The sequence below is a fragment of the Manis pentadactyla genome, chromosome 8 (genome assembly GCF_030020395.1).
Source record: "Manis pentadactyla isolate mManPen7 chromosome 8, mManPen7.hap1, whole genome shotgun sequence".
NCBI classification, from domain to species: Eukaryota; Metazoa; Chordata; class Mammalia; order Pholidota; family Manidae; genus Manis; species Manis pentadactyla.
This window is the reverse complement of record NC_080026.1, coordinates 113111313-113131235: the sequence shown is the minus strand read 5'-3', so window position 1 is coordinate 113131235 and position 19923 is coordinate 113111313. Positions and strand designations below refer to the sequence as shown.

The 19923-nt window shown below is 43.2% G+C and overlaps 1 protein-coding gene across 6 annotated transcripts in view; it reads right to left on the bottom strand.

The window, feature by feature from the left end:
* Positions 1–19923, bottom strand: part of SUFU (SUFU negative regulator of hedgehog signaling) — a 106730-nt gene that overhangs the window by 27293 nt on the left and 59514 nt on the right. For 4 of the 6 annotated variants that reach the window (XR_005027401.2, XM_036898947.2, XM_036898943.2 and 1 more), the window contains exons 4-8: positions 9149–9291; positions 8173–8258; positions 7844–7916; positions 4793–4949; positions 2865–2976 (exon numbers count right to left, since the gene is read on the bottom strand). Coding sequence is in view for 5 of the 6 variants with exons in the window: in XM_036898947.2 (XP_036754842.1) it covers positions 2865–2976; positions 4793–4949; positions 7844–7916; positions 8173–8258; positions 9149–9291 (571 nt within the window). In the remaining variant the exon portion in view is untranslated. The remainder of the gene's footprint in view (positions 1–2864; positions 2977–4792; positions 4950–7843; positions 7917–8172; positions 8259–9148; positions 9292–19923) is intronic. The other 2 variants (XM_036898945.2, XM_036898946.2) reach the window with 1 other exon arrangement.

Here is a 19923-nt window from a genome sequence, read left to right as displayed (position 1 = left end):
GGTCACTGCTACCTCAGAAACACAGTCTCCTGTGTCCCTCACGAGGCCCCTGAGGATGGGGAAGGAAAATCACACTGTGTTAATGACTGATAGACTGCCCTAAGCTCCATCCTTTTCTGACCTTGGAGAAGTTACTTACTAGCCTATTTATACCTTGGTTTCCTCATCTGTAAAAGGAGGATAACAGGATTACCTACTTCACAGAGTGACTAAGAAGATGAATTAAATTCATATGGTATAAAGCACTTGGAACATTACTTGGCACCTAGGAGGCACCATTTAATTGCTAGTTGCTGCTGAGATATGAAAAGAGCAAGTGCCTGACACCCCCATGTAGGCCAAAGCCCAGCTGCTAATGCCCAGGCTCCATCAACTCTTCTGAACCACAGCCTCCTCAGACCATATCCAGACCCACGTGGAACCATGCGTCACAGTGCCACAGCCCAGAAAACCTGACTAAAGGAAAATTAGACATGCAGACACAATAAAGCCTGTGCTGGTTGCTCCCCTACAGGGAGAGGAGGAAACACTGGTGCCAGCAGTTTTGGGGTGGCTTTCTTAGTTGCAATCCATGTGGTTTATCTGAAATGGGGTCAGATCCCAGAGTGGGCAGCACAGATATTACAGTCCTGCCTGCTAATCTGAACTGAGTCCATCATCACTGATCTTGAGATAACAAGGAACTGGAGTCTTGAGAGGCTTGAGGGATGTGTTGGAAAATGTTCTTGGCAAAGGCAAAGAAACCATTTCTCAACCAATTGCTAACAAATTGGTAACTAGTACCAAGAACTGAAGAGATGTTCTGATTCTCTCCAGACTGCAGATTCTGACTTTGGAGACCTGGCTGGGTAGTTGAGCTGCCAGGAGGGGAGACAACCCCAGAGGGTTGGTACCTCTCAGCTATTCTCACCCATCTCCTTATAGCTCTGTCAACCCAGGCCAAGGGCTGGAGGCTGTGGCCCCTACCTTGTATCTACAGATAACTTTTGGACCAGATCCAGTGCCTCTCTGCCAGTCTAGAGTAGGCTGAGACTGGGCTGTATGTGCATATCCAGAAACCCAGAGCCTTGTGCCCACTTGCAACATCTGAGGATGCAGCAGCTGGAGATAGGCCCAAGATAGGGAGTGAGGTCTCAGGCCTGTCTCAGACATACACAAGAGATGAATGGGGTGTGTCTCTGGAGGAGGCCCCGCCTTTCCGCCCAGAAACCTGGACCTTCCAGAGTTGGAAGGGCCATCTAGATTGAGATTGTCTACATATTACAGGCAATATATTTGAGCCTTTAAGCCTTCAGTTACCTCCCAGCCTCCCACCATTGCCAATGGGTCCTAGAGGGAGAGGCCAAGCTCAGGGCATGAGAAGGAGTGTGGCCCTAGGACACAGTCCAGATTCATAGGTGGAGAGTTTCCAGATGCCCCAAGACCCAGCCTGGCCATCTGCTGCTGCCAGGGGGAGATCATGGTGCCTCAAGCCAGCTACTTCAAAGCAGATGGCTGGAGTAGCCCACTAACTGGAATTAAAAGCTACCTGGAGGTAGTAGTGAGAGGCTTTTCTAGGCTCTTGCCAAAGAACTTAACTCTCATGGTTTCTGGGTGGCAGATTCACCAGGTGTGCCATCTTGAGCAGCCAGAATAACTCCCTGTTCCACAACCTGCTCCCAGGTTGCAGCCACAATTTTAACTAGCCAGGCCTTCCCTGTTCCATCCCTGTCAACTTCTTTCCCTGCTTATAAAATTCTAGGGTTCCTCCAAGGTCTACCTCACATTCTTCCTCCTCCAAGGAGCCCTGCCAAACTACTCCAGATTATGCTGACTTTTCTGTGGCACATTAATTCACTACCACTTTTGGAGATTGTAGATGAGCAACTGGAACCAGACTTAAAAGAATTAGCTATTTCCAACAAATTGCATCTACAGCCAGACTCACATGAAGTAATTAATCAATTCATTCAGTTCATGCACCCCTAAAGAAAGACCCTACTTCTCAGATGGCCCTGTTGGCCCTGAGCTTGCTACACAAGTGCATAATAAAGACTTCTTAGAAGAAGGATATATCACCCTGGTCTTGGAGGAATAGTTTGCCTTCCTTATAGCCTAGGGCACAGCAGCTTTCTCCCTAGCGGGCAAGGTTTCTGCTCCATGCTGCCATCTCCCAGGTGTCTCCTGCTATCAGCCATTCCCTAAAGTTGCCTTGGGACTAAGGGCAGAGGTATGTACTCAGCTCCAGCCCTGCCCACTGTTTGTCCCCTATCAGAGGAAGAGAGATCAGCAGGAAGAGGATCTGACCTCTGGGGTGGCCACAGTCTCTCCCAAGGGCTATAGAGGCCCCTGGACAGGCAGCAGAGGCCTGCAAGGGACTTCCCTTCCCTTCCCCTCCCTGGGCCCCATGGAAAGGAGACCGGAAGAAGGGCCTCAGAAGCAGGCGTCCAGTACGGGGCTGGCCAGACAGGGAGGCCCCTGGGGTTGCAGCTATCAGCCTGAGACCAGGCTCCAGGAAGGAAGGAAGGGCAACTCTGGCCCAGGCTGAGATAAGGAGGGGAGCTGTGCTCAGCACAATGGGCTCCCACAAGGCTGGGAGGCCCCCAGTCAGATTTCGCCCCAACTTGGCCTCCTGTCTGCTCACACAGCTCATATAAATATTTGCTGGTGTTTATATTCCTGGTCCCTGGGTTCCTTCTGAAGCCCTTTCCTATGACCCACAGAACTGTGTGCCCCTGAGACCCCAGGTCCATCCAACAAGGGCTCTTGGCACTGTTTTCTCTCAATCAAGCCACAGGGACAGGCCTGTCAGGACAAAGCTGCCCCCTTGTCCCAGCCCCAGGACAAGGAAGCTATACTAACCCCTCTGTGGGTGAGAAACTTACGGGGCCCGGTCGTGGGTGAAGCCGTTCTGCCTCTGAGGATTGATTGGTGGAAGGACAGGCTTGCTGTTGATCTCAAGTCCTCTCCTCAGGGTCTCCCGGATCTGCTCCGTGTCTGCAATGACACCACTAAGTTGCCTGATGGTCCTTTGGGCTCCCAGCACCCCCAGCCCTGGCTTTGAAACCCGGCTCTGCAGACATGCTGGGGAAAGGCCCCCGTGATGGCCATGAGCCCACACCACCCAGTCAGCCATGAGATCTGAGCAAGTACAGCATGAGGACGCAGGGAAGATGAGGCACCATGCTCTCAAGAAACTTCTGGTCTGAAGAGCACCATTCTTGTAGAAGACAAAAGATGGCCTCTGGGCTTCAGAAGGGCACCCTCCAAGACAGACCTCTTCTCCAATGTTCTTTCCCTTCCTGTGTCACAGGCCCTAGGTGTTACTCTTAATATAGCTCCAGACAGTGACTGACAAGGCCTTTGCCACTGCCCAAAACCACTCAGGGATTCTGCCCACTGAAATGGATGCCAGTAACAGCTGCAAGTGGCTTGCCATGAGTGGGCAGATGTCTAACACAAGTTTCTGGGTTCTGAGTGGTCAGCTGGTATCTGGCCCTGCCAGCCCTTCCCTTTGGCCCAGTCAGTGGGATGCCAAAGTCATCTCCTCACCTTGGTTGAGGGAACACTGCATCTCTATGGGTCTGCCAAGGGCCAGGATGTGAGAGAGGAATCCCTTGGTGGGATTATTTTTTGCAAGGTACTCTGCTTGTCTTTGGGGTGAAGTTTACTAGTCTGGACCCCTATATTGAGATTTTAGTCTAAGATTTACCTCTGCAAACTACAAAAAACAAAATAATGCCGGTTGCTCAAAGAGTGGGCTTAAAGTAGGTGATGGAGGTGGTTATTAACTTTTCTAACTGCTTGACTTATTATAGTGGCATGGATTACTTTTATAATTTTTTTTTAAAAAGCCAATAATGGTTGAAATTTTGAACAAGACTATGAATCTCTCTTTAAATTACTTCTTTCATCAAAAGCAACCAAATTATTCTAATAAGTGGGTACTTTTTCTCGGAAAAAGCAGGAAGGGAAGAAAGGGGTCAGATATTTGTACTAGGAGTTTAAGTTGTCCTTTATGAAAAGAGAAAATCTTTTATAAATGTAAATAGTTTATTCAGGACTGTAGGTATCTTATTCTTCAAAAAATAAGAAAAGGTGGAGGAATAGAGAAAGGAAGTGGAAAAAGAAGCTGTATACACGTGTATGTGTAAATGGATGCTTTTCTTTAAGAATTAGTTAGGGATGCCCTTTGCAAAGAAGAACGACTGTTTCTACAGCTAAGACCAGCACGGTGAGCTTCCAACAGGAGCGCCATATCCTCCTTCCCCAAAGCTCCATCCAGAAGGCAATGGGTACAGGGTGCCCTGCCCAAAGCCCCTTACACTGTGTATCTGCAGGACAGTGGGCAGGGAAGTTTTTGAGCCAGCATCACACTCAGGCCTCTCTTGTCTCAAGCCTGGGAGGGCCTGAGACCAGAGCAATCCTTGGGTCTGGCATGGCTTTCAGGCCAGAGCTGGGCCCTGTGTCAATTCTGTGGGTGGCCGACGCCTGTTCTCTTGCACTTGGGTGGACTATGGTCTTTTCCTGTAACTGTTCTATGGCTTCCACTTACCTTCATGCTCAGATTGCAAGGGGCAAATCTAAAACACAATGGTCGCTGCTGGTGGTACATTTAAAATACACACAGGAAACATGAAAAATGGGCTAATAAAGTTCCCTTAATTCCACCCTGCTGGAAGACTTCACTTGCTGTTTAAATCCTGCCAGGAAAAAAGCTATTGAATGGCTGTTTTTGTTAGAGACCCATCCTAGAGAGCCTGAAAACTAGCCTGGGAAAATGGAAAGAGGAAGGTTAAGTGACGGCTCCCACCTTTGCCTGACAGCCTCCGTGGCTGAGTGCCAATACAGATACTCCGGCTGTCCTCATCGTCCTCAGGAGGCCGGCTCAGGTCATCCCAGGCACACTTGGCACTGACACCACTCAGGTTGGAGCCGTCTGTCTCGATGCCTTTGTCAACTCTCTCCTGCTTGGAAAGAATCAAAGAGCCAGAGTTCCTTCAGCGAACTGGTGGCCCAAGATCACTACCACCTTTTCAGTATTTCTGAAATACCTTGTAGGTGCTAAGCATGGGACAGGCGCTGGAAGAGCGGAATCTCTGGTCTTGTTCTGCCCTGGTTACTGATGCATGATGGTCTCTGCCAGCCACTGGACTCCTCCAGGGGAACCAGGGATCAGGGGAAGACAGGAGGCATGGAAATCTCAAGGAAAGCTTCTCCTCTAGCTCAACCTTCCAGTAAAATGACCTTCACACCTGAAACAGGAGCCCCAACTTTACCCTCTCATGCTGGCCTGTGGAACTGATGTGGCAGAGCCAGGTACTATTTCCCTGAGGAACGGCAGAGACATTCCTCTCCTCCCTGATCATCCAGGAAGGACTCCCCCAGTCACTGATACAGAGGATGGGGAGGGAATGGTGGGGGGTGGGGCAGGGGGGAGCCTGCCACAGGCAGGAAAGGCCAGGACTCAGCCCAGCTTTTCCCTGACTGCACCTGCAGTTCCCTCTTCTAACAGTAGAGAGTGTGGTCATGCAGCAAAGCACCACCAGAGAGCAGAAGGGCAGGACTTTGCCTAGCTGTATCACTAATTTGTTTGGCAAAGGACTTTGGATGGAGTTTCTTTTCTATTTCTTAGATTTTAATGGGGACCTGGAGGGTAGTGAGCATCTGCAGACCACGCCAGAGGCCCTGTCTTCATAAAGCCTCTGCACAGGCCTTGGCACTGCTGAGTCCAAACACTTTCCAAATGGCCTCAAGGAAGAGCTATACCCAAGCATCCCTGGATTTCTGGTAAAACACAGTTTAATCCAAAAATGCTGTTCTTTGGATTAAAGGTCATCTGGAAGGCTCTAGCAACCTTGGTCACAAACAGTCATGTGGGCCAAATAAAGCCCCTAAGTGAGCACCTCGATGAGAGTCTGTACCTCCCTGTATACCTGACCCTCTCCCTATAGCTCTGCAGGCACCAAAATGGCCTGCTGCTCAGCCAAGAGCCTATCTGGGGAAGCACAGGGTGAGCTTACATAAGGTCTTTATTTCTTGAAACCAGTCAACTGATGGCCCTACCCTAATACCTCCTTCCCATCAAAGCCTGGGCAAAGCTGGGGATTCTGAGCAATGACAGGGACAGACTGATGACAGAGAGCAGCTCTGTGTTCCAGGCAGGAGTATGTAGGCCCTGATTTGCTCAGGGTAGAATCTGAGCTTTCCCCTCTTCACCAGCAGCCCTGAGGCCCCTCACCTAAGCAAATAACTGAGGATACCTCTTGGCTCAACCAGTTCATCCCACTTGTTTTATAAGCAAAAAAGAAAGAGTTCAGAGAAGTTAAGGGACTTGTTTAGGCATACAGCTGGCTAGTAGTAGAGCTTGGAACAAAGGAACTGGAGCCAGCTCTAACTAAACCACCTACAAGCAGGCCCCAGACCAGTACAAGCAAGCACAGAGGAGTTCCCAGTTGCTGCACACAGCCACCAGGAAAGGAAGCTGGACTTTCTCATCAAGGTTCCTCCTGCTTGCTTTTAAAGACCACTAGGTGCTCTGGGTCCTGCTGGCTGGTCTCAGGGTAGCCTGAAGACTAGGAAGGAGAACTGTTCTCGGCGTGCAGAGAGAAAAAGCTGCTTGCTCTACTAGTTCAAAGGACCAGATTCTTTCTTAGTACTTGGCACTTTTGACAGAGGCCAAACAACAGCACACAGTGCCCCATGCTGGATCCCAGTGTGGTGCAGAACAAGGGCTTAGGGAAACATGGTCTTCAGAATTCCTGGTTCTTGTATAAGCAGAAGCTACAAGGAAGCCAAGTCTAAAGCAGAGAGAAGAGAGGATCCTGGAAGCGATCTGAAAACCTAAGTGTTAAAGGCACTAGGAAAATAGAGGAGCATCATCTGTGAATGAGTAGGGTTTCTGCCCAAAAATTCACAGGCCTGCAATAAAGAACCAAGGGACTGCTGGCTCCATGTCCACCTGCTCTACCTCTCATCCCTCCTAGAGGACACATAACTCCTGGCAGCTGCTTGTGACCCACCAGATCTTTATACAGGCATAAAAGGTTCAGAGATGGCAATGACCTGCAGTTGGCAATAGAAAGTAGAACGAGGCAGACATGTGCCAGACACATCATTAGCTGTCTGCTGCTCCTGCTTCACGAGGAGCCCACAAGAAAGGAAGCAAGGTTCTGTGTGGCTTTCAAAATTCACTGCATGCAGAAAGAATGCTTCTAAAAAACCCAAAGATAGCACTGAAAGGCTGTATAGCAGGGCCACAGTGAGCGGGAAACTGCAGACCTATATATATATATAAATATTTCCTTTCCACATCAGGGAATGCCAGCCTACCCAGGGGAGGAGCTCCCTGTCTGCCCAAGATGAAAATGTATCTAAAAGGGAGATGGAATCATTAGACCAATTAGGGCTCCTCCCTGCAGCTGGGCCATGGGGTCAATATCACCTATTCTTTCTGTTACAGAGCGTGGCAGTGGTGTGGTGGCTTCCTGAAAGGAAGTCTGTGTCCTTTTAAGAAGGGGGAAGTAGGAGGATGAATACTAGGCAAGCAATATCCACTGTATTAATTTTACTTAGTGGCAGGTGATCCTATTTTTTAAAGTCATGTTTATTAATGTATGATTTGCATACAATAAAATTCATCCTCTTTAAATGCAAAAATACATGTATCTGAGACAAGCTTTCCTGGCCTGAAATCTCTGCTCCCTTATGCACTCTGCAGAATTCAGGAAACAAGTTCCAAATCACACCATATTTTACTCACTCACAAATAAAGCTCCTCCGTTTTCCCAGGATGAAAGCCAGTGTTATTTGGAAGAGGCCTAGGCACAGTGTGCTAGAAAGGTTTTCCTCACTCAAGACATACTTGCAGGTGTGGATCGATCTCAAATATGGTCTCTCCCCTCCGCATGTCAGTTATCAGCCAGGGGCCGCCAGCGCTGTGGACAAGGAAAAGGGACAAGATGATAACTGAAGGTCTGGGACTGATGGGCTGGGCCTACAGCTTGCCCTGTTTGCTGCCCCAGACTCAGAACACAGGGAAGCAATTAGTGGTCAGGGGCCATCAGGAGCCCTGATGTGAAAACCCAGTGCTTGAACAGCAATGTGAGGGAAAGCCCACACATGGGAGGAAGGTGGGACTCCCACCCCCAGATTCAGGAACCAGGCCACCCCAGAGGGCATGGCTATACTTACACAGGTACTGTTCGCAGCAGCTCTAGGATGCCCTGCCCGTTCCACTGCTGGGCTGCGTGGAGTTCCTCAGTGCAGACGCCAACAATCTGAGACCCAGCGACAAGATGCCACCATACATTAATAGCTATTCTGCCCACCCATCCAGAAGGTTAGCTACCCAGGCTCTCTCAGGGTCCCTCCAAGTCGGGGGACCACAGGCAGGATCTGAGCTCAGGGCTGGTGTGTAAAAAAATGGGGTTGTTTCCTTAGGAGGGAAGAGCTGCCTGGCTAGGAAGCACTGAGGTCTGACCCTTGACCCGCTGTGGTGGGTCAGGTATCTGGGTGACAGTCTAGCCATAGATGGCAGATGAGAAAATCAGGGCCCTGCCAACTCAGGATGGGTTACCAGGCCCATGTCTCTGGAAGGGGAGGTCTAAGGAGATGTTCCTGCCAGGTCTCAGATCACAGGGAATGTAACAGAGGATACTTTGAGACCACTCAAGCTTGGAATGATGACAAAAGGGCCCCACCAGCCTGCAGAGAAGTTCCCTTGGTTGTCAGGGGCTGGGCGTTTTGTGTGAATTTCCAGGGAAACAACTGTACCTTCATAGACCCCATCATGATCACAAGCAAGCCTGGCTACAACTGGGATAAAGGCCCACCCTTTCTGGGTTGGGGCAAGTTTGTCCCAAAACTGCATTCCTACTGGGAGGTCCTGTGCCTGTGGCTGTCTGGGTCTTTACTTGCTCACAGAAATACTCAGCTACAGCCATTCTCTCCTACCCAAATGGCCCCTTCCCCTTCCCCCTTCTTCCATCTCAGCAGGTTAAATCAGACCATCTGAACCTACCAGACAACCATCAGAGACAATAGAAAATGGGAGAAGACCAAGGGAAATCTCCTGTTCCCCTCACTCCCCTTACCCAGGCCCTCCTGTCCTACCAGGACTTTTCCCACAGAAAAGTTGGCTCAAGCCCATGTCCCACCAGTGCCTCACCTGGAGAAAGGTAACTACCCCAAAGGGTGTCTGCACAGGTTGCATCTGCGGGTCCTCTGTCAGCAGCATATGCTGAATTCTTGACTCACTGTTATCCAAAGGGCTGTGCCAGGACACATGGTCCCCACTGCAGAAGGTGTTCTCTGTGGGAGAAACATGAGGATCCTCAGTATTTGAGGCCCTGCACCCAGGCCTGGAACCTGACCTGGAATCTGAACAGCCCAGGCTGGGATATTCCCCAGCCTTCCAGGATAGTTCCTATGAAGGAGAGGAAGCATTCATTCAGATGGGAGAAAAGATAGATATTTCCCCAAAACCAAACGTGTTCCTGCTCACTATTTCCAGATGCTTTGGTAGAAAGGGCAGGCTGCTAGTGTGGGTGCTCACTTGGCCTGGCAATTCCAAAGACTTCTGGCATCTGCTTTACTCCCCCAGCACATTCACTCATTTGGGGGTGGGGAGGAGCTATGAGCAGGTCTGCCAAAAAAGAATAAGGTACTTTACTGTTGGGCCAGCTGGCCAGAAGTCCTCAGGGAGGCTGGAGGGCACTGAAAGCCCCTCACCCTGGAAAAACAGACCAGGATTTCTGTGCTGCTGAAACAGTGTTCAAAAGGGAAATGCCAACCTTGGAGGGCCTTTGAGATGTGTCACCAGTTTCCCATAGGGAGACACATTGAGAGATTTCTGAGGAACACTGGAGGCTTCAAGTAAATGAAGGTCTGGATTGTGGCTCACCACCTCAGCAGAGATGTACAGCCTGGAGGGGTGGGTGGTTCCATGAGCAAACAGACATTGTGCCCAGGCTGCCCAAGAGAAATGTGTAGTCACTGCACAGCCTCACTACTGCACTTCATATAGGCTCATTACTTTAAGAACACTTTTTTAAGATAGCATAATCACAATGAAGTCTCCCACCACTCCTGAACTCTTCTAGAGTACCCTTCCAAAGGTACTCTGCACTTATCAGCCTATATGCATCTATAGGTTCTCTCAATTTTTCTTATTCTAATACAAATAACACCACACCATTTTGCACAATTTCACTTAGTTATGTATCTTGGAGAACACTTCATATGAGCACATAGAAAGCTATGTCATTCTTTAAATGGCTATATGGTAGTTCACTGTGGTCTCTCACTTATGATCTGGGAATCTCAACAGCTGAGGTCCCTTCCCTTTATATCAATATTTATGGCGAGGCAGCACATGCGTGCACACACACACACACACACACACACACCCCAACCAGAAGGTTCCCAGGGAGATCCGAGAGAACCTCTGCTCTCACTTGTCTTGTTCTGAATACTAACACCCTCTTGTGTCATGCGAAGTGAAATAACCCTTTTTCCATCCAAGAGACAGGCTCAGGCTATTGGTCCTAACCTCAGAAGCATGTATTCAGGAGGAAGAAGGAAGACTGCTTACTCGAGAGAAAAGGAGTAACAAAGGGGAGAGAAGGCCCAGCTCCAGGTAGAACCAATTAGAAACCCTGAAATTTCCCAACTCCTGCTCTTCCCAGATTCCCTCTACTTTTACAAAAGTATCTACAGTGTTCATGATTTATAAGTTAAAAAAAATGCAACAAGTAAAAAGGTTGAACTGGTAATTAAAACCTTCCCCCACAATAAAAAAGATCAGGCCCAGTAAAGCAATCTACAGATTCAATACAATCCCTATAAAAATACCAAAAGCATTCTTCAACGAACTGGAACAAATAGTTCTAAAATTCATATGGAACCACAAAAGTACTATATCAAACTAAAAAGCTTCTGTACAGTAAAGGACACCATCAGTAGAACAAAAAGACATCCTACAGTATGGGAGAATATATTTATAAATGACATATCTGATAAAGGGTTGACATCCAAAATATATAAAGAGCTCACGCACCTCAACAAACAAAAAGCAAATAAGCCAATTAAAAAATGGGCAGAGGAGCTGAACAGACACTTCTCCAAAGAAGAAATTCAGTTGGCCAACAGACACAAAAGATGCTCCACATCACTAGTCATCAGAGAAATGCAAATTAAAACCACAATGAGATATCACCTCACACCAGTAAGGATGGCTACCATCCAAAACACAAACAACAACAAATGTTGGTGAGGTTGTGGAGAAAGGGGAACCCTCCTACACTGCTGGTGGGAATGTAAATTAGTTCAACCATTGTGGAAAGCAGTATGGAGGTCCCTCAAAATGCTCAAAATAGACTTACCATTTGACCCAGGAATTTCACTCCTTGGAATTTATCCTAAGAATGCAGCAGCCCAGTTTGAAAAAGACATATGCACTCCTATGTTTATCGCAGCACTATTTACGATAGCCAAGAAATGGAAGCAACGTAAGTGTCCATCAGTAGATGAATGGATAAAGAAGATGTGGTACATATACACAATGGAATATCATTCAGCCATAAGAAGAAAAGAAATCTTACCATTTGCAACAACATGGATGGAGCTAGAGGGTATTATGCTGAGTGAAATAAGCCAAGCGGAGAAAGACAAATACCAAATGATTTCACTCATATGTGGAGTATAAGAACAAAGAAAAACTGAAGAACAAAACAGCAGCAGACTCGCAGAACCCAAGAATGGACTAACAGTTACCAAAGGGAAAGGGACTGGGAAGGATGGGTGGGAAGGGAACGGACAAGGGGGAAAGGAGGGCATTACAATTAGCAGACATAATGTGGGGGGGCATGGGGAGGGCTGTACAACACAGAGAAGACGTACTGATTCTATAGCATCTTACTACTCTGATGGACAGTGACTGTAATGGGGTATGTGGTGGGGACTTGATGATGGGGGGAGTCTAGTAACCATAATGTTGCTCATGTAATTGTAGATTGATGATACCAAAAAAAAAAAAAAAAATTCCATACCCAGATGGCTTCACTGGTAATTTCTACCAAACATTTAGATAATTAATACCAATTCTTCACAAACTTTTCCAAGAAATAAAAGAAGAGGTAACACTTCCCAATTCATTCTATGAAACCAGTATTACCCAGACAACAGAACCGGACAATAGCATTACAAGAAAAGAAAGCCATAGACCAATATCCCTTATACAAACATAAACATCCTCAAAAAATAATAGCAAACTGAACACAGCAACATATAAAAAGCGTTATACAAAATGACCAAGTGGGATTTATCTAAAAAATGAAAGGCTGGTCTAACATAAGAAAATCAGTGTAATACACTATATCAGTGGAATAAAGGTGAAAAAAAAACACATATCATCTCAATAGACACGGAAAAAGCATTTGGCAAAATCCAATACTCTTTCATGATAAAAACACACAAACCAGTAATATATAGGAACTTCCTCAATCTGTTGAGGAGAATCTACAAAAAAATATGTAGCTAACATCATACTTGTTCGTAAAAGACTGAATTATTTTCCTCTAAGATCAGGAATAAGACAGAGATGCCCACTCTCACCACTTCTATTCAACATTGTATTAGAGGTTCTAACCAGGGCAATTAGGCAAAAAAAATAGATAAAAATCTGGGTAGATTGGAAAGGAAACAAAACTTTCTCTTTCTGAAGATAACCTCATCTGGTATATAGAATGCCCTAAGGAATTTACTAAAAAATTATCAGAATAAACAAGAGAATCTAGGTTGCAGGGTACAAGAACAATGTACAAAAATCACTTGTATCTTTATACATTGGCAATGAGCAATCTGAAAATGAAATTAAGAAAACTTCCATTTCCAATAAAATAAAGAACACAATGCTTAGGAACAAATTTAACAAAAGAAATGTAAAACGTGTACTCTGAAAACTTCAAAACATTGCTGAATGAAATGAGAGAAGACCTATGTGAATGGAAAGATACCCAATGTTCATGGATCAGAAGACTTAATGTATTTAAGATAGCAATATTCTTCAAAGTAATCTACAGATTCCATGCAATCCCAGTCAAATGCCAAATGCCTTTTTTGCAGAAATTCACGAAGTGATCCTAAAATTCTTATGAAAAGGCAAGGGACCCAGAATAGCCAAAACAATCTTGAAAAAGACAAATGAAATTGGAAAACTTAATCTTCCCAATTTCAAAACTTGCTAGAAAGCTACAGTTATCAAGACAATGTGGTACTGGCATAAAGATAGACATCTGATCAATGTAAAAGAATTTAGAGATCAGAAATAACACTTTATGGTCAATTAATTTCTGACAAGAGTGCCAAGATAATTCAATGTAGGAAAGAACTGTCTTTTCAGCAAATGGGGGCCAGGAGGACAACCGGATATCCACATATGAAAGAATCAAGTTGGATCCCTTCCTTACACCACAAGCAAAAATTAATTCAAAATGGATCATAGGCCTAACTGTAATAGCTAAAACTATAAAACTCTCAGAAGAAACATAGCAGTAAATCTTCTAGCCTCAGATTAGGAAATGGTTTCTTAGTTAGACACCAAAAGCACAAGCAACAAAGGACAGATAAATTGGACTTCATTAAAATTAAAATCTTTTGTGCTGCAAATAGTACCATCAGGAAAGTGGAAGAAATGCAAATCAAAGCCACAATGAGATACTACTTTATATCCATTAGGATTGCTATTATTAAAAAAACAAAAACAATCTAGAAAATAATAAGTGTTGAAGATGGAAAAACTGGAACCCGTGTGTATTGTTGGTAAGAATGTAAAATGGCACAGTCACTGTGGAAAACAGTATGGCAGTTCCTCAAAAAGTTAAATATAGAATTACCATACCTCTGGCCATATACCCAGAAGAATTAAAAACAAAGACTCAAAAATGTATTTGTACACCCATGTTCACAGCAACATTATTTACAATAGCCAAAAAAGATAAGTGACCCAAGTATCCATTGATGCATGAATGGATAAACAAAATGTGATAATTATTTTCAGCCTTAAAAAGGAAGGACATTCTGACACAAGCTATAAAATGGATGAACCTTGAAGACATTATGCTATGTGAAATAAGCTAGTCACAAAAAAATATATTGTGTGATTCCACTTATATGTGGTACCTAGAGTAGTCAAAATCATAGAGATAGAAAGTAGAATGATGGTTGCCAGTGGGTAGGGAAAGTGGCAAATTGGAAGTTAGTATTTAACAATCACAGAGTTTCAGCTGGGGAAGATGAAGTTCTAGAGATGGATGGTGGTGATGGCTGTACAACAATGTGAATATACTTAATGCCACAGAACTGTACACTTAAAAATAGTTAAAAAGGTAACTTTTGTGTTATGTATATTTAGCCATAATTTTTTTTAAAAAAGAAAGTAAAAAGGCAACCTATGGAATGGGAGAAAATATTTACAAATCATATATCTGATAGGTAAGTATACCACATTTGGAATATAAATAGATTTACAGCTCAATAACAAAAAGACAAGTAATCCAATTTTTGAACAGGCAATGGATTTGATACTGCCAAAGAAGATATGCAAATAGTTAATAAGCTCATGGGAAGATTCTCAACATGATTAGCCATTAGGGAAATGAAAGTCAAGACCATGGTGATTACCAGCACTTCACATCCACTAGAATGGTTAAAGACAATAACAAGTGTTGGTAAGGATGTGGAGAAATTGGAACCCACACACATTGCTGGGGGAATGTGAAATAGTGGAGCTACTTTGGAAAACAGTTTGGGGATTCCACAAAATGTTAAATAGAGTTACCATATCATCCAGCAATTCCACTCCTAGGTATATACTTAAGAGAAATGAAAACATGTCCACACATCTTGCATATGAATGTTTATAGAAGCATTATTCATGATAGCTCAAAGGTGGAAACAATCTAAATGTCCATCAACTAATGAATGGATAATTAAAATATGGTATATCCACACAATGGAGTATTATTTGGCAATAAAGATAAATGAAATATTGATGCATGTTACAACATGAATCTTAAAAGCATGCTAAGTGAAAGAAGTCATTCACAAAAGGCCATTTGTGATTTCATTTATATGGAATGTCCAGAATAGGCAATTCTGTAGAAACAGAGATTAGTGGTTGCCTAGGGCTGGGATGGTTAGAGAGGAGTGGAGAGTGACTAGAATGGGGCTGCTTTTTGGGGTGAGAATGTTCGAGGGTTCACTGTGGTGATGGTTTCACAATTGCAAAGTGCATGGCATATGAATTATACCCCGATAAAGATTTTTTTAAAAAAAGAAAGAACACAGCATGTCAAAGGAAGGAGTCTTGGGGGAGAGGTAAAGTGGGTAAAGCAAGGCCATGGCTCTGGATTCCTTGTTACCACCTCCTCAGGCTAAGCAGCTCAGCCTGGGAGAAACCTGACTCATAATGCCCAGACAGCACAGCATTTTATAGGTTTACGTGACCTGAATGATCACCTAGTCCAACATTTCCATTTTATACAAATGAGCAGAGGATCCTCAAGACTGCCCCAGGTCATGTGGCAAGTCAGTGATGATGGGCACAGTGCAACTGATCCCAAACTTTTGAGACATCCACAACACCCGTCAGGATTTTTGACATGTCTGTGTACCTACCTATATTTTTCCCCCTAAAACTGATGCACTTTCTAAAACCTAGACAAACTTACTTTAAAAGGAAACTTCATATCACTACACTAAATAAAGAGAAAATCAGTGTTGCTTATCATAGTGTAGAATATAGTTTGATAACTTAAAAATAATTCAATTAAAATAAAATGTTATTAATTTATAACAGACACTGTTACTGTCCTAACATTGTTAAAACTGAAATGAATCAGTTAAAGAATCACTGGAGGCTTAAAGAGTCATATCAAACTGACAGAATCAGCAAGACTGAACCAGAGAGCTGAAGAGGGAAGAGAGTACTCACTACTCATGTTATTTTTTTTCCTTTTTTAAAATTAAGATATTATTAATATACACTCTTATAAAGGTTTCACATGAAAAAACAATGTGTGCATTATAGGGGTACCAGAAGAAGAAGAGAGAGAAAAAGGGAGAGAAAGTGTATTTGAAGAAATAATTGCTGAAAACTTCCCCAAACTGGGGGAGGAAATAGTCTCTCAGACCACAGAAACCCACAGAACTCCCAAAAGAAGGGACCCAAGGAGGACAACACCAAGACACATAATGAGTAAAATGGCAAAGATCAAGGACAAGGACAGAGTATTAAAGGTGGCCAGAGAGAGGAAAAAGGTCACCTATAAAGGAAAACCCATCAGGCTATCATCAGACTTCTCAACAGAAACCTTACAGGCCAGAAGAGAATGGCATGATATATTTAATGCAATGAAACAGAAGGGTCTTGAACCAAGGATACTGTACCCAGCACGATTACCATTTAAATATGAAGGAGGGATTAAACAATTCCCAGACAAGCAAAAGTTAAGGGAATTTGCCTCCCAAAAACCACCTCTACAGGACATTTTAGAGGGACTGCTCTAGATGGGAGCACTCCTAAGGCTAAATAGATGTCACCAGAGAAAATAAAATCATAACAAAGAAAGCAGACCAACCAAATACTAACTAAAGGCAAAAAATAAAAAATCAACTACTCACAAAAGCAGTCAAAGGAAACACAAAAGAGCACAGAATAAAACACCTAACATATAAAGAATGGAGGAGAAGGAATAAGAAGGGAAAGAAATAAAGAATCATCAGACTGTGTTTAAAATAGCTCAATAAGCGAGTTAAGTTAGACAGATAATAAAGAAGCTAACCTTGAACCTTTGGTAACCACAAATCTAAAGCCTGCAATGGGAATATGTACATATCTTTCAATAATCACCCTAAATGTAAATGGACTGAATGCACCAATCAAAAGACACAGAATAATAGAATGGATAAAAAAGCAAGACCCATCTATATGCTGCTTACAAGAGACGCAACTCAAACCCAAAGACATACACAGACTAAAAGTCAAGGGATGGAAAAAGATATTTCATGCAAACAACAGGGAGAAAAAAGCAGGTGTTGCAGTACTACTATCAGATAAAATAGACTTGAAAACAAAGAAAGTAACAAGAGATAAAGAAGGATATTACATAATGATAAAGGGGTCAGTCCAACAAGAGGATATAACCATTATAAATATCTATGCACCCAATACAGGAGTACAAACATATGTGAAACAAATACTAACAGAATTAAAGGAGGAAACAGAATGCAGTGCATTCATTTTAGGAGACTTCAACACACCACTCACTCCAAAGGACAGATCCACCAGACAGAAAATAAGTAAGGACACAGAGGCACTGAAAAACACACTAGAACAGATGGACCTAATAGAGATCTACAAAACTCTACACCCAAAAGCAGCAAGATACACATTCTTCTCAAGTGCACATGGAACATTCTCCAGAATAGACCACATACTAGGTCACAAAAAGAGCCTCAGTAAATTCAAAAAGATTGAAATCCTACGAACCAACTTCTTGGACCACAAAGGGATAAAACTAGAAATAAATTGTACAAAGAAAGCAAAAAGGCTCACAAACACAGGAGGCTTAACAACATGCTCCTAAATAATCAATGGATCAACAATCAAATTAAAATAGAGATCAAGCAATATATGGAGACAAATGACAACAACAATACAAAGCCCCAACTACTGTGGGACGCAGCAAAAGCAGTTCTAAGAGGAAAGTATATAGCAATCCAGGCATATTTGAAGAAGGAAGAACAATCCCAAATGAATAGTCTAAAGTCACAATTATTGAAATTGGAAAAAGAAGAACCAATGAGGCCTAAAGTCAGCAGAAGGAGGGACATAATAAAGATCAGAGAAAAAATAAATAAAATTGAGAAGAATAAAACAATAGAAAAAAATCAATGAAACCAAGAGCTGGTTCTTGGACAACTTCCTAGAAAAGAAATGGACAACTTCCCAGAAAAATACAACCTTCCAAGACTGACCAAGGAAGAAACAGAAAATCTAAACAGACCAATTACCAGCAACGAAATTGAAGTGGTAATCAAAAAACTACCCAAGAGCAAAACCCCCGGGCCAGATGGATTTACCACGGAATTTTATCAGACATACAGAGAAGACATAATACCCATTGTCCTTAAAGTTTTCCAAAAAAGAGAAGAGGAGGGAATACTCCCAACTCATTATATGAACCCAGCATCACCCTAATACCAAAACCAGGCAAAGACCCCACCAAAAAAGAAAATTACAGACCAATATCCCTAATGAACATAGATGCAAAAATACTCAACAAAATATTAGCAAACCCACAGATATGCTAAGCTTTTTCTGAGATGTAGAATGTGCACAAGAGTATCACTGATGATTGGGCAGTTATTTTTAAAAGATTTTATTAAATTGTAAATGAATAAAAGAACAGTTTAAACAGCTAAAAAATATATATATTAGCAAACTGAATTCAAAAATACATCAAGAGGATCATACACCATGACCAAGTGGGATACACCTCAGGGATGCAAGGATGGTACGACATTCGAAAATCCATTAACATCATCCACCACATAAACAAAAAGAAGGACAAAAACCACATGATCATCTCAACAGACACTGAAAAAGTATTCGACAAAATTCAACAACCATTCATGTTAAAAACTCTCAACAAAATGGGTATAGAGGGCAAGTACCTCAACATAATAAAGGCCATATATAATAAACCCACAGTCAACATCATACTTAACAGCGAGAAGCTGAAAGTTTTCCTCTAAGATCAGGAACAAGACAGGGATGCCCACTCTTCCCACTGTTATTCAACATAGTACTGGAGGTCCTAGCCACGGCAATTAGACAAAACAAAGAAATACAAGGAATCCAGACTGGTAAAGTCACTGTCAGTGACTATTTTGTTCTATTGATGGTGTCCTTTGCTGTACAGTAGCTTTTCAGCTTGATATAGTCCCACTTGCTCATTTTTACTTTTGTTTCCCTTGCCCGGGGAGATATGTTCATGAAGAAGTTGCTCATGAACCTCAACATAATAAAGGCCATATATAATAAACCCACAGCCAACATCATACTTAACAGCAAGAAGCTGAAAGTCAGTGACAGTCAGCCAAACTGTCACTATTTGCAGATGACGTGATATTGTACATAAAAAAACCTTAAAGACTCCACTCCAAAACTACTAGAACTAATATCAGAATTCAGCAAAGTTGCAGGATACAAAATTAATACACAGAAATCTGTTGCTTTCCTATACACTAACAATGAACTAACAGAAAGAGAAATCAGGAAAATAATTCCATTCACAATTGCATCAAAAAGAATAAAATACCTAGGAATAAACCTAACCAAGGAAGTGAAAGACCTATATCCTGAAAAGTACAAGACACTCTTAAGAGAAATTAAAGAGGACACTAACAGTCCTCTGCAATGGTCCCTGTGCAAAGAAGCTGGAACATTGTAATCAAACTCCACAACAACATAATACAATATACAAATAACAAATTACAAATTATAAATTATAAAGAGGACACTAACAAATGGAATCTCATCCCATGCTCTTGGCTAGGAAGAATTAATATTGTCAAAATGGCCATCCTTGCCGAAAGCAATCTACATATTCAATGCAATCCCTATCAAAATACCAACAGCATTATTCAACGAACTGAACAAATAGTTCAAAAATTCATATGGAACCATAAAAGACCCTGAATAGCCAAAGCAATCCCGAGAAGGAAGAATAAAGTAGGGGGCATCTCGCTCCCCAACTTCAAGCTCTACTACAAAGCCACTGTAATCAAGACAATTTGGTACTGGCACAAGAACAGAGACACAGACCAGTGGAACAGATTAGAGACTCCAGACATTAACCCAAACACATACGGTCAATT